This window comes from Malus domestica, chromosome 11 (genome assembly GCF_042453785.1).
Source record: "Malus domestica chromosome 11, GDT2T_hap1".
Taxonomy (NCBI): Eukaryota; Viridiplantae; Streptophyta; class Magnoliopsida; order Rosales; family Rosaceae; genus Malus; species Malus domestica.
Window position 1 is genome coordinate 614,380 of NC_091671.1, and position 13,154 is coordinate 627,533.

General features: G+C 36.2%; 2 protein-coding genes across 3 annotated transcripts; both read left to right on the plus strand.

Moving 5' to 3' along the window:
• Positions 1-2,376: 2,376 nt before the first annotated feature.
• Positions 2,377-6,252, plus strand: LOC103446996 (phosphatidylinositol N-acetylglucosaminyltransferase subunit A-like). Its single transcript, XM_029087818.2, has 9 exons — positions 2,377-2,562; positions 2,788-2,924; positions 3,337-3,909; positions 4,173-4,327; positions 4,769-4,859; positions 4,953-5,069; positions 5,154-5,257; positions 5,725-5,815; positions 5,901-6,252. Exons 2-9 carry the CDS (start codon positions 2,805-2,807, stop codon positions 5,994-5,996), a joined length of 1,347 nt encoding a protein of 448 aa, XP_028943651.1. The 5' UTR covers positions 2,377-2,562; positions 2,788-2,804; the 3' UTR covers positions 5,997-6,252.
• Positions 6,253-7,969: 1,717 nt separating this feature from the next.
• On the plus strand, positions 7,970-11,898 carry LOC103429789 (uncharacterized). Of its 2 annotated transcripts, none has more exons than XM_008367920.4 (8): positions 7,970-8,420; positions 9,206-9,298; positions 9,750-9,961; positions 10,060-10,204; positions 10,290-10,362; positions 10,770-10,916; positions 11,019-11,144; positions 11,487-11,898. In XM_008367920.4, exons 1-8 carry the CDS (start codon positions 8,173-8,175, stop codon positions 11,574-11,576), a joined length of 1,134 nt encoding a protein of 377 aa, XP_008366142.2. In that variant the 5' UTR covers positions 7,970-8,172; the 3' UTR covers positions 11,577-11,898. The 2 variants fall into 2 exon arrangements, with proteins under 2 accessions (XP_008366142.2, XP_008366143.2); XM_008367921.4 differs by having other exon boundaries at positions 8,015-8,420; positions 9,206-9,350.
• Positions 11,899-13,154: the final 1,256 nt, after the last annotated feature.

A 13,154-nucleotide genomic window follows, 5' to 3' on the forward strand; every position in this document is an offset into this window, starting at 1 on the left:
TTGTTAAGGGAACTTAACAGTGTTAATTCTCTGTTAAGTGTTGGACATGTGTCGCAAAATTACCGAAGAGACACCAAGGAGACATATATTTTGGGGACAGCAGACCCGTGGCCGGGTTGGGTTTGGATGTGAGGGAGACTGTTAGCTTCATATACATTACTATCCCATTTCTTGACAATTTAAAATTTTTGGGCCTAATTGTTATTTAATAACAGTTAGGCCGAAAAATCAGAAACAATAATGTCGTGGCTTACGAATGACAACTAAATATATTTAATGTGGAATGATTTAAAAGTTAAAAAAAAATGCTGATTATAAAATGAGAAAGTAAATTAACTTTTGAACAAATTAGAGTACTATGGAACCAATTGCTGGAATACTTACAGTTTAAAGAGCAATGCTCCAAAATTGGCTTGCCTATAGAAAACTGCATGTTGTATGCTTAGAATCCGGATCCTCTTTATCAGGATTTCGAGAATTCGTGAATCATGTCCGTTTATCGCAAATCATGCGGTCAGAAATTATTTTAAATATTTTTATTTAAAATTAAATACAAACAGTACTTGACAAAAACTGACCACACGATATCAAGATTCTCACCAAAAGGATCTGGAAAAGATCCTGTTGGGTATGTTTATGCATGTACTTACATGTTAGCACCAATTCAACCGACAGTCAGAATTTTATTTTATGTTCAAAAGTCAAACATATCTAAGCAAAGGACATGGGAACCTACCATTCTACAGCTCAACATACAATTCCCACTTAGATACGGGATGCCAAAATTTGATGAAACATTCTACATTCTTACGATCTATGTTTCAACCACAAATCCAAGCACTTACCAAACTAGTTGGTTCTTTGTATTTTCTAAATTTTGATCCAATTGCCACCAATTTTAGAACCCTACTCAACAATTGTCCCCCTAACAGGTTTTAAGATGCGATATTGAGAGAGGAGAAACGGAAAATAATTTTTATATATCCTTTGAACTAGGTATTTAATTGAGCTATAAACTCGTTTCAAAGAAATTAAAAGTAAATAATTCTCAGATGTGTGCTCTGTCGACTCCAAAGTGTCATTTCATCAAAACATTTATACAAGGACAACGTTATTTGGCAAAGCTTGTAGAATTTTATATGAATAAAATAAGTACACAAGTTGACAAGTATAAACATTTCAATATTTTGTTAGACCAATCAAAAAGCATTTTAGTATTTTACTTGAAAAATACAGCTGTTGAGAGTAGGGGAAAAAAATTAAAGTTAATTTACATCCTAAAATAATAAAATTATTTTCACATTTTTTTCGCTTAAGAAAATATTTTACATTGCTCTATAAAATGGAGTGCTTCTATACCCATCCGATGTCTTATCTTTTCACCTACTGCATCACCTTTGTGGTCGATCTTGGAGATGTTTCGGATGGTGGTTGCGGTCTTGCTTCTTTCTAGTTTAATTACATTAAAATAAAAATTAATAATAAAATGTTATTTAAAGAATTTAAAATAGAATAAAAACATGTTACAAGAGAAGGATATGATTGGGTGTTGTTTAAGCGGCCAATAATTGGGATCGGATGGGGATGCCAGTGAGCAGGGTGTTGGGGGCAACGGTAGAGAAAATTTTCATTTTAACGGAAATATAAGTGGTATATTACATGTTTTAATAGAAATGGTGAAAATTTTATTTTAAGTTATTAATTTTTTAGCACACATATTCCACAATTTGTATAATGACACGTGGTGTGTCATTCCGTGTAATCTCTCGCAATGGTGGGTGGGAAAAGAGCATAGGCATTGTTTTTTTGAACAAAACAAGAAAGGTATAGTTTTGTTTTCACATTCTTATGGTGAGTGAGAAAATAAAGACGATGAGAGCAAGATCTAAAATATCGATATTTCCATCGAAATTTCCGTGTTTTTGGACTACCGATATTTCCTATATCATCGATATTTTAGACCTTGATAAGAATTCTATGTGGTATTAAGTCACTCATGTATCTTACCATGTAATGTATAAAGTATAAAATATTGTACTAATTCATTATATATAAATGATTATGGTGTGTTTAAACTTCTTTAATTAATTATTACATATTTTCTACACTAATATAATCAACTTAAATCAGTTAAATTCATCATGCAATACATTTCCTTCCGATTTTTGTGATAAACTAATAGATAATTGACTAAATAAACATCATGAAAAGTTTTAATAAAAATTTCTAAGTTTTTCTTACAATTTCCGTAGTTTTTATTCAATTTTTATCGATATCGATAATATTCCAATATTTCCATTGAAATTTCTGTGTTTTTAGACTATCGATATTTCCGATATCATCAATATTTTAAATCTTGGTTGGGAGCGTATAGCAGCACTCGTAAAATAATGTCACAAAAATTGAACTTCCATATTTGACCATGCGCGCGAGCGCGCGCTCTCTCCATCGGCCCGCCCCCAATTCCGATTTCTCAAATTAGGGATTTTAAATTTGAGATGCGATTTATCAAATTCACCGAAGCCTTCAGCTTTTCCGATCCAGCTGCCCTGTAATATTCAGGTAATTTGGCTTCTCTCGTTCTCTTTCACAAATCCCATTTCATACTTTTAAGCTCATCGACTAATCAAAGCTCAGAATTTTACAGAATTTTACATAATTGCAATGTAGTTTGCCATATATTTTATCTGGGTTCGGATCATAATAAAAATCCATTATTTACAACAAGCGGTAGTGTCTTTTTTCTCATAAAGATTGATTTTTTTTTTCTGGTTGAATTAATTGCAGGAAACTGAATTGAAGAAATGGGTGAGAGGAAAAGGCATAGAATTTTGATGGTCTCTGATTTTTTCTATCCCAATTTCGGTGGTGTGGAGAATCACATCTATTATCTCTCACAATGCCTTCTCAAGCTCGGTCACAAGGTCAGAACACATTGTCACTTCCACTTTCTGGGTTCAGTATCTGTGTTTCTTCTATCTTTATTTATTTTGATATAACTGAAAAGCGAAAGTTCGAATTGAAACTGCTGTTTGATTTATTTCACAATACTATCATGTTGGTTTTGCATCACATGGATGTCAGAGCTCACATCTCGGTAATGGGGGGCATTGGATGGAACTCTGTTTTGTTTAGAGTAACGATCGATGGAATGAGAGGGGGCTGGTGTCACCTTATGTATCAGATACATACTTGTTATTTTTTAATATGATCCGAACATTGTCTCTGCCAAGTGATTTGAGTTATTTAAAGTAATGAAGTTCTTTCATGATACAAGTCAGCTTCCTTTGTTTGATTAGTTGTTGACTAGTGAAATTTCATTGTTTGATTATTTAGGTGGTGGTAATGACTCATGCCTACAACAATCGTTCTGGTGTGAGATATATGACAGGTGGTCTGAAAGTGTATTATGTACCATGGAAACCATTTCTCATGCAGAATACTTTTCCCACCTTTTATGGGACACTTCCAATTGTAAGGACTATCCTTATTCGAGAAAAAATATCGCTGGTCCACGGACATCAAGCTTTCTCAACTCTTTGCCATGAGGCTTTGATGCACGCACGCACAATGGGGTACAAAGTCGTATTTACTGATCATTCACTCTATGGTTTTGCTGATGCCGGAAGCATACACATGAACAAGGTATTGCAGTTTACTTTGGCAGAAGTAAGTCAGGCCATTTGTGTTTCTCATACAAGCAAGGAAAACACAGTGCTAAGGTCAGGTTTGCCACCTGAAAAGGTCTTTGTAATACCTAATGCAGTTGACACGGCTATGTTCAAGCCTGCACCCGAACGACTGAGTAGTCATGAAATTGTAATTGTTGTTATAAGTAGATTGGTTTACCGAAAGGGTGCAGATCTACTTGTTGAAGTAATTCCAGAAGTATGCCGTTTATATCCCAATGTGAGTATTTTAACATGGCATTAGATGAAATATTGCATTTCTAATATTTTCCCTATTTGCGTATTGAAATGTTCATATATTCATAACTTGTCAGCATTACCTGTAAAACAATTTTGGTGCATGAAGCTGTAACCTAAGGGGAGTGCTTTTATTATAACGAAAATGTTGAGAGTAGTTCGAAATTTGAGCCGTAGCATTATTGGATGTAATTATTGGCATAGTTGTTTAGCACTCAATCATCTCATTCAGAAATGTGTGGTTAGGTTCGTTTCATTGTTGGAGGAGATGGACCTAAACGTGTGAGGTTGGAAGAAATGAGGGAAAAGCATTCTCTTCAAGATCGAGTTGAAATGTTAGGTGCTGTGCAACACTCTAAAGTACGATCCGTCCTAATTTCTGGCCATATATTCTTAAACAGGTATATATATTCTTTCACATGATTCCTCTCCCTTCAAGAAGTGGAGAGCAGTTTCTGTAATTTCTTTTGTAACTACACCAAATCATGTGAAAAAAAAAATTTTAATTGTTGGGATTTGGTCGTTTACTTTAACCGCTAGTCAAATTGGCTCTCTCTTTCTTTAATAGAAATATCACAACAGCTATAATTGGATTCTATCTGAAGTTGAAAAGTGGTGTTTCCAAAGGCGGTGATCCTACCAACAAATTGAAACATGAGTAAATTAGGAGCTGCAATAGCATGCAAATACATCGGAGCATAGTTCTTTTTCTGACTAGCTTACTGTGGAGACTAGGGAGAAACGCCACTCAGGCCAAACAAGTTGTAGTTGTGACTGGCATGGTTCTCATGTATTTGCTTCTGTTGTATGTTTTCCTGATGCGGATTTTACCCTTATTGCAGTTCTTTAACAGAAGCTTTTTGCATAGCGATCTTAGAGGCCGCCAGTTGTGGATTATTAACAGTCAGTACACGTGTAGGAGGTGTCCCAGAGGTATGAAATGTGAAATCTTCCACCTCTTAGTAGAATAGTGTTTGTGGATCTGGAGCTTTTAGAGCTTTTAGCTAACCTCATTTCTGTACACAGGTACTTCCAGATGACATGGTTGTACTTGCAAAACCAGATCCTAGTGATATGGTTCAAGCAATAGAGAAGGCGATATCTATACTTCCTACAATTGACCCACAAGAAATGCACAATCGTGTGAGTGCACTCTTTCATTGATTGTGATCTTTAGACAAGGATTACTACTTGTACAGTGGTTAAAACGTGCTTCTTCGTTTCTAGATGAAGGAACTGTACAATTGGCATGATGTGGCGAAACGGACAGAAATTGTTTATGACCGTGCGTTGAAATGCTCAAATCAAAATCTTTTACAACGACTCTCACGGTGTGTTTTCGGAATTTACATCGAAATTGCATGCTCATAGAGATGTTTGGCTGAGTCTGGTTATTATAACAAATTCGTTGTGCATAGAAATGTGATCATCTATTCTCTTCATCACATCAATTGCTGTAAAAGCAGAGTGATCTGCTCGAGTTTTTCTTCATCATTTGGGGTGAAAAGGATGCACCAGTGGTTATTTTTGCATCCCAAAGGCTGAATGTTGTATCTCTAGATCCATTAGCTTAATAGTGATTGCAAGCATAGGAGAGGGTGTTTGTGTACTTTCTTGTTATAAAATGTGACACCGCTTTTTAGTTAAGCTGCCTTAATTGGATGGCAAGACGTAAACTTGATCAGGAGGCAGTGATGGATTTAGAACTTCGAGTCATTATTCATCCATCTTGATGTCTCGAGAATGCAGAAACATCTTAGGGGCAAGGGTTGCTAATTACTTAATTTGTTTATTGTAGATACCTCTCGTGTGGAGCTTGGGCTGGAAAGATTTTCTGCTTGGTTATGATCATTGACTTTCTGTTATGGCATCTGTTGCAACTATGGAAGGTTGTAAAGTTTCTGTGCAAGTTCTTTGAATTTCCGCGTTAACACGATTTCCGTTTTTAATTACCTTCCTTTCATTGTCCATCAGCCTGAAGAGGATATTGAAGAGGTGCCCGATTTCGTTCTGTCCCATGATCAAGATGAAGGGATCTCGCTGGACAATGCGAACCACAGCTCGAGATGACTGCATTCCAGATTGATATTTTTTATTATTTTCCTTTATTATTTTTTGGTAGGGATGCATAGGATTGACTTGATTCTTCTTTATGTTGATTTCAGTTGGTAGCATCAGTTTAGTCCTTGCATGTAATCAATTTTGTTCAAGATTTCGAACTTACAAGACATAAAAGATGATTGTCTGTCGCTTGTATCGCAACTTTCTTACAAGTTTTGAGGGATATTTTATATTTGGAAGTTTATATAGCACCAAACTTGAAGAATTGGTACTTTTGATGAGCTACTCTAATTTATAGGGCTAGAGATTCGACGCTGGTGTAAGGGGACGAAAACATTGCCTTGGCTAATTGGCCTGATTTACACTCACAAATTTATAAACTTGTAACTAATATAGAATTACATGATGTTACTAATTCACGTGTTATAAACTTATAGTATGAATAAATAACAAAATAGATATTGTACAAACTTAGGTGTTCAAAGTTGCTTGGTAACGCATCATGGTTTCTAGGCGATTTTGGAAATTTGTGAAAAAAATCATTTTAAAATCTACTTGCTTTCACTCTTACCGTACCGTGAGGTATTGAAAATTTATGTAAGACTTTTTGTTGATTTTGAGAGACTGGAGGATGATTATGTTTTCCCGGTGGTTGAGGTGGGTGTGTCCAGAGGATTTTTGGAAATTCAAATTTTAATGAAAAGTTAACAGTGTTATTTTTGTTAAGTTGAAAAGACACATGTCAATCAATTAGAAAAGAGATAACGAGGAGACACAAAATTTAGGAACAACAAACTTGTGGCCGTATCATTAAACAACTAGTGAGATAATTGTGTTAAAAATTTAACAACTTAAAAAATAAAAGAGCAAAAGACAGTGTACTACCCTCATGTTTAGTGATTTTCAACATTTAGTACATCCATTTTTTTTCATTCCAGAGTCATACCTAAAGTGTAAATTTTGGGACAGTCTCATACATCCGTTAGTCAAACGTGGCACTCTGATTGTGCGCCACGTGTCATTAAAAAAATATTTAAATAAAAATAATATTAAATAATATTAAAAATATTAAAATAAATAATAATAATAATAAATATATTTTTTTCTTCTTCTTCTTCTCTTCTTCTTCTTTTCTTCTTCTTCTTCTTCTGGGTTCGGTTTCTCTTTTTTTTTTTTTTTCTTCTTCCTTCTTCCTTCTTCTTCCTTCTTCTTCCTTCTTCATTCTTCTTCCTTCTTCTTCCTCTTCTTCTTCTGGATTCGGTTGTTTTTTTTTTTTCTTCTTCTTCTTCTTCTCCTCCTCCTCCTTCCTTCTTCTTCTTATTCTTCCTCCTTCTGGATTTGATTTTTTTTTCCTTTCTTTCTTCTTCTTCTGCTCCTCCTCCTCCTCCTTCTTCTTCCTCCTTCTTCCTCCTTTTTCTGGGGGTATTATGTTTTTTTCTTCTCTTCCTCCTCCTTCTCCTTCTTTGCAGGTGGGTTTTTTTTTTTTTTTTTTTATAAATATTATTGAGGATGAAGAAGAAGGAGAAGAAGAAGGAGGAGGAATGAGAAGGAGGAGGAAGAAGAAAAAAAGAAGAAGAGAGAAACCGAACCCAGAAGAAGAAAAAGAAGAAGAACAAGAGAAGAATAATTTTTTTTAATTATTATTTTAATATTATTTTTATTTAAATAAATTTTTAATGACATGTGGCGCCCAATCAGGGTGACGCGTCATCATTTAACGGGAGAACTAACAGTTTGATTAACGGATGTATGAGACTGTCCCAAAATTTACACTTTAGGTATGACTCTGGGATGAAAAAAAATTAATGTACTAAATGTTGAAAATCACTAAACATGAAGGTAGTAAACTATCTTTTGCCCAAAATAAAACTTCACTCCACTTATATAATTACACTTTAATATCTGTCCATATTTCGAACACAATGAAAAATATCTAACATAACGGTGGAATCAAACTTTCGAGAACAGAAATGAAGAGCCCACAAACTTTTTTCTTTTAAAAATAAGATAAGAAGGACAATGGCATTGGTACGTTGCAAGTAGGGTACGTGGAGCGAGCCTAGACAACCGTTGGCTTTCTGTCTTTCACAAGAATCAATCATCTATGTTCGCCATGTGAGCTTCATATCACAGACTCTCAGTGGAAACTTCATCACTCTCTCTCTCTCTCTCTCTCATCAAAGCCATGGCAAGCACCAGCTCTCCCGCCCTGTCCTTGTCAAAACTGGATTTTCCACTATTTTCCTCTCAAAGAAAAATGCAAAATCTCCATCAAGTTAAGATTCCTCGCAGGTTGTCGAAGTTTTCTGGGGCTAAATCAAACGGGTTTATCCTTTTTTCTTCACTGAATGGTCAAACTGGTGAGACCAACCCTCCAAGTGTTGAAGCAACCACTTCAGTAAACAATGTGTCTGACGTCCAAGTTCAAAGCAGGTACCATATTTTCAGTTTCTCATATTCGTTTGTTTCATGGTTCTGTTTGGTTTTACAAAGTAGGAATACCAGAAGCACTTGTGAAGTCCTTCGTTTCCGGTTTCTTGGGAACCAAACAGAACTTTGGGGATCAAATCATCAAATTATACGACTTTAATTTAGCTTAGTTAGGGAGCTGTAATTGGTACTCCGAAATAGCTCCACCCTAGGAAGGAGTGCATGACAACTATTTTGTAGGCCGTAAAAAGCCTTCGTACTAAATTTCTGAACAACCTTTGACTGAACTTGGTATAAATCATACTCCGATTTATGCATATTAAGTTTAATTGTGGTAAAATCAGCATATATAGCGGTATGAACTGAAAAAAGATGAGACAGAAGGTAGCTGAATTTTAAAACATCGTATGCAAACTAAGTCGAACCATAGTAAATGGAACTCATATGAACTAGTAGAAGTGGGAAGAAAAGAGAAACTTGGATGAGTTGCCTCTGCCTCATGTTGGAATTCTAGTAAGACTTGAACCCGGAGTTGCTCGTGAACCCGGATCGAGTTGCTCGTATGCTTTTATAAAGCTTGTGTTCTTGATCCCCCACTTGATATATGACGCAATATAGGTTCCGCTAATGAGAGTTGAACACAGATGTTGCCTTAAAGAGTATTCCAGATTCGGTTGCCATTGCATTGTATCTTTGATCCTTTAATTCATGAGAATTGTAATTGATATGAATTATTTGAAATTTTTATGAATATATTTCTAATGCTATCTTTCTTCTGTGTGCCGTAGTATATGGAACTGGAGGGGTTATTCTATCCGATATCAGCATGCTGGCAACAGTGGCCCGGCATTAGTTTTGATTCATGGTTTTGGAGCAAACAGGTCCACATCATCCACATATTACTTCTCATAAGCAGACAACTAATTGCTATAGGTATTACATGCACAAATTGCTAATTACAGTCATGATTTCACACACACAGAGACAAGAGACATATCTATTTTTGTTAGCTCGACGCATGGTATGAGGTTTCATTAAATTTACTTGTACATGGTTTTACTGTTTACATTGGTTGCCTGTTAGTTTGCTAGTAGGATTATTTTGTACACAACTGGGAGAGAGTTAATTCTTTGCTAACTAGATTTAATTAGTCAGATCATTAGCTGATGAAACTGTTGTTAATGCTTAAGAACAAACCAACAGACCAAACTCTGAATTTCTGGGTTTTGTTGCAATCTAGAACTTAAACCCTCATCTTGTCCATGATCTCTTTCATCCCATGCTTTAACTTGTCAATTTCGGTACATATGACAATCATTTTATCCTTTACAGTGATCATTGGAGGAAAAATCTTCCAGTTCTTTCAAAATCACACAGGGTATACTCTATCGATCTTATTGGTTATGGGTACTCAGACAAACCAAATCCTCGTCAATTCGGGGAAACTTTGTTTTATACATTTGAGACATGGGCCAGCCAGCTAAATGATTTTTGTACTGATGTTGTCAAGGGTGAAGCATTCTTTATATGCAACTCTATCGGAGGTACAGATATTTGGAGCCCTTGATCTTTCTGAACTTTTTCTTTTGAATGATATAAAAAAAGATCTAACCTTACAAGTGCTTTTCATGGCTTCACATAGGACTTGTCGGTCTTCAGGCAGCAGTTATGGAGCCACAGTTATGCAAGGGCATAATGCTTTTGAATATTTCTCTTCGTATGCTGCATATTACAAAGCAGCCTTGGTACGGGAGACCATTGATCAAATCCTTTCAGAACTTGCTGAGGTAAAGGCGGATTAAATAGTTTGTTTTTCATATTAGAGTTCTAGAGTGTAAAAAAGGATTTCAAGATAGTCATGTGTTGTGACAGAAATACTGCTGTGGGCAAATACTTCTTCAAAACTGTTGCCACACCACAATCTGTCAGGAATATCCTTAGCCAGGTATTTTTCGATATCAAGATTGTATTTTTTCATAAGCTTATAATATACGAGTGCATTAACCAAGGTGATCTGATAAGCAAATATAGTTTTGTTTTAATGACTCTGTCATGGTTGAGAATCATAGATTCATAGCATATGACCAGAAATTTTTATGTAGACAACGGGAATTTTTCAAAGAATGTAGTCTTTGTACTGCAACTTCGTTGCAAAGCGAAAACAGATATGTGCATATAGACTCTAAAGCAACATGTAGCTGCGCAAATTGTACATCTCAGAAACTTTCATCTGGCCTTAGGAAACCTGTTTCCAAATTATCTTCTGCCCTTAGAGAACCTATAAAGTTATGAACATGCACTCTTGCCATTTTGGCTTTGATTATGTTACTGATACAGCAACTTTCATTTCAGTGCTACCACGACACCTCCCAAGTGACAGAGGAACTAGTTCAAAAAATCCTTCTTCCAGGACTTGAGCCTGGTGCTGTAGATGTGTTTCTGGAGTTCATTTGTTATTCGGGCGGCCCCCTTCCTGAGGAACTATTGCCTCAATTGAAGGTTAGTCTCGCCAGATGATTAAGTGTGCTACCAACCGTCACACCAATCAAAGTTACCATTACTAACACGTATGGAGCTTGTTTTTCCCCCTTCTCTTTACAGTGCCCTGTTTTGATTGGCTGGGGTGACAAGGATCCGTGGGAGCCCATTGAACTCGGACGTGAGTATGGAAAATTTGATTCTGTAGAAGACTTCGTTGTTCTTCCTAATGTTGGCCACTGCCCTCAGGTCTCTCTCTCTCTCTCTCTCTCTCTCTCTCTCTCTCTCACAAACATTCTGACGTCATAATTTAGCTCTTGAAAAGTTTGCATGCATGAAGGTTAATGGAGTCATTTAATATGTTTTTGTGACGGTTGGCTATGCAATGTGGTTCTGTATTGCATGCTAAAATCCGAAGGACTCGGAGAAACTGGTTTTTGTTAGTCCAATTGTAAACGCATAGGGAAAAGACTTCCTATTAGCAGATATAATTAATCACCCACTCCAGACTTTGATTAGAAAAAACACTGACAATGTTCCCATTGACAACAAATGCTGATTTTGTAATTTGTTAATGTGTCTGATCTGAAGGATGAAGCACCTGACCTTGTAAATCCGCTGATCGAGTCCTTTGTGGCACGCCACGCTGCGCTCCCTGCCAGCATTTCCACGACTACCTGATGCATACCGTGTCACCTCGTTGCAGTTTCTTTATGTATCAAAGATGCTGATTTTTTGGAGGCCATTACTCCCCAGAAGCAATAGCTGATGACGATGATTGCAATTGATTTTGACGTTTTATTAACGGGGTCATGGCGTGGCATACTAATAAAGTGTTGCTGGAACTCGGCATGCCACCATTAGTGTTTACACTTACAAGTTGTACAGTACTCTTTACCAAAAAAAACGAAGTTTTCATTAGCTTTCACTCTTTGTAATAACATTTGTAAAATGGCTGTTTACACCTCTTCAGTCAATGATATAATATCAAGATTCACATTTAGGGGTTTTTGTGTATATCTTACAATCACATTAAGGGATTTTTTGTTATTCTTTTTACTTCCAAACAATGTTGATAGGTTTACTTGAATGTCATCTGCAGGAGAAAAAAGTATGGAGTGTCACCGGGCGATGACACAACAGAATCTCTCCTGTAGAGCCGTTCATAGAAACAAAATAAATGCTCATTAGCACTCAAATTAGTACCCGATTGTTAGTCCCTAGTATGATGATTTGAACACTTGAAGAGTTAAGATCATGTTAGGATGCATATATATGGCGTTTTACTGTTTCTGTCCGGTTAAAGCATGGCATCTTGGACTCACAGGACACAGGAGTATAATACAATTAATACAAACTGAGTCATTATATCAATCATTCGAATTACATTGATCCTAGTCTTTTGTGCTTGCTTTTTACTGTCCCCTTTAGTATTTTCTTTTCCCACTTGAAAACTACGATCCATGCAGACTCTCAAGGATTCAAATGCCATAAAGTCAGCAATGCCGCTTCATAATAAAATGGAAAAAAATAGAAAAAATTAAGCCAGAGACATTTCACCAACATGTTCATGTGTCCTTGGTTTTACTGTATGTCTTCCAACCCCAACTAAAAAAGATTGATCATGACTCATGAGGAGGCCCGTCATGCTTACGACGGTATTCCTCGGACACACCTGTGAGGACGTGAAAAGCAGTTCTACACTGAAAAATTGTCCATTTCATTGTCAGTTAATGACAATGAATTTGGTATGGAACGTCGACTTCCACAATCCTAACAAAAAAGAAAAGTGAATTCTTTTGGTTCCTGCCTTTGTTCTTTGTTTTACATTTCTTTATAGGTAGCCTGCCAAAGCCCAAAGGCATTTCAACATGATTAGTCAAGCATCATAATCATAATAAAGCACGAGAGAGATGTTTTAATTGGGACCGGATCCCCTCCTGAGCAAAGGATCTGGGCCGTTGAAATTTGATCCAACGGTTACAAACAGGGGACTCCTTTAAAAGTTATAATAATTGCAGCAGTTAGATCAAATTTCAACGGCTCAAATCCTTTGCTCAGGAGGCTCAGCCTCCTAAGCTCTGGAGGGGATCTAGTTCCGTTTTAATTAGGAGTGCATTTTTGCCACCATCCCAATTAAGTGATGGTGATACTCATCAAATGATAAAAAATAAGATAGTGAGCATCACCATCACTTTAGATTGGTGAACAAAAATATTTTCTTCAATTAAATCCTTGTTGTGGGCTCACAGTGATTGT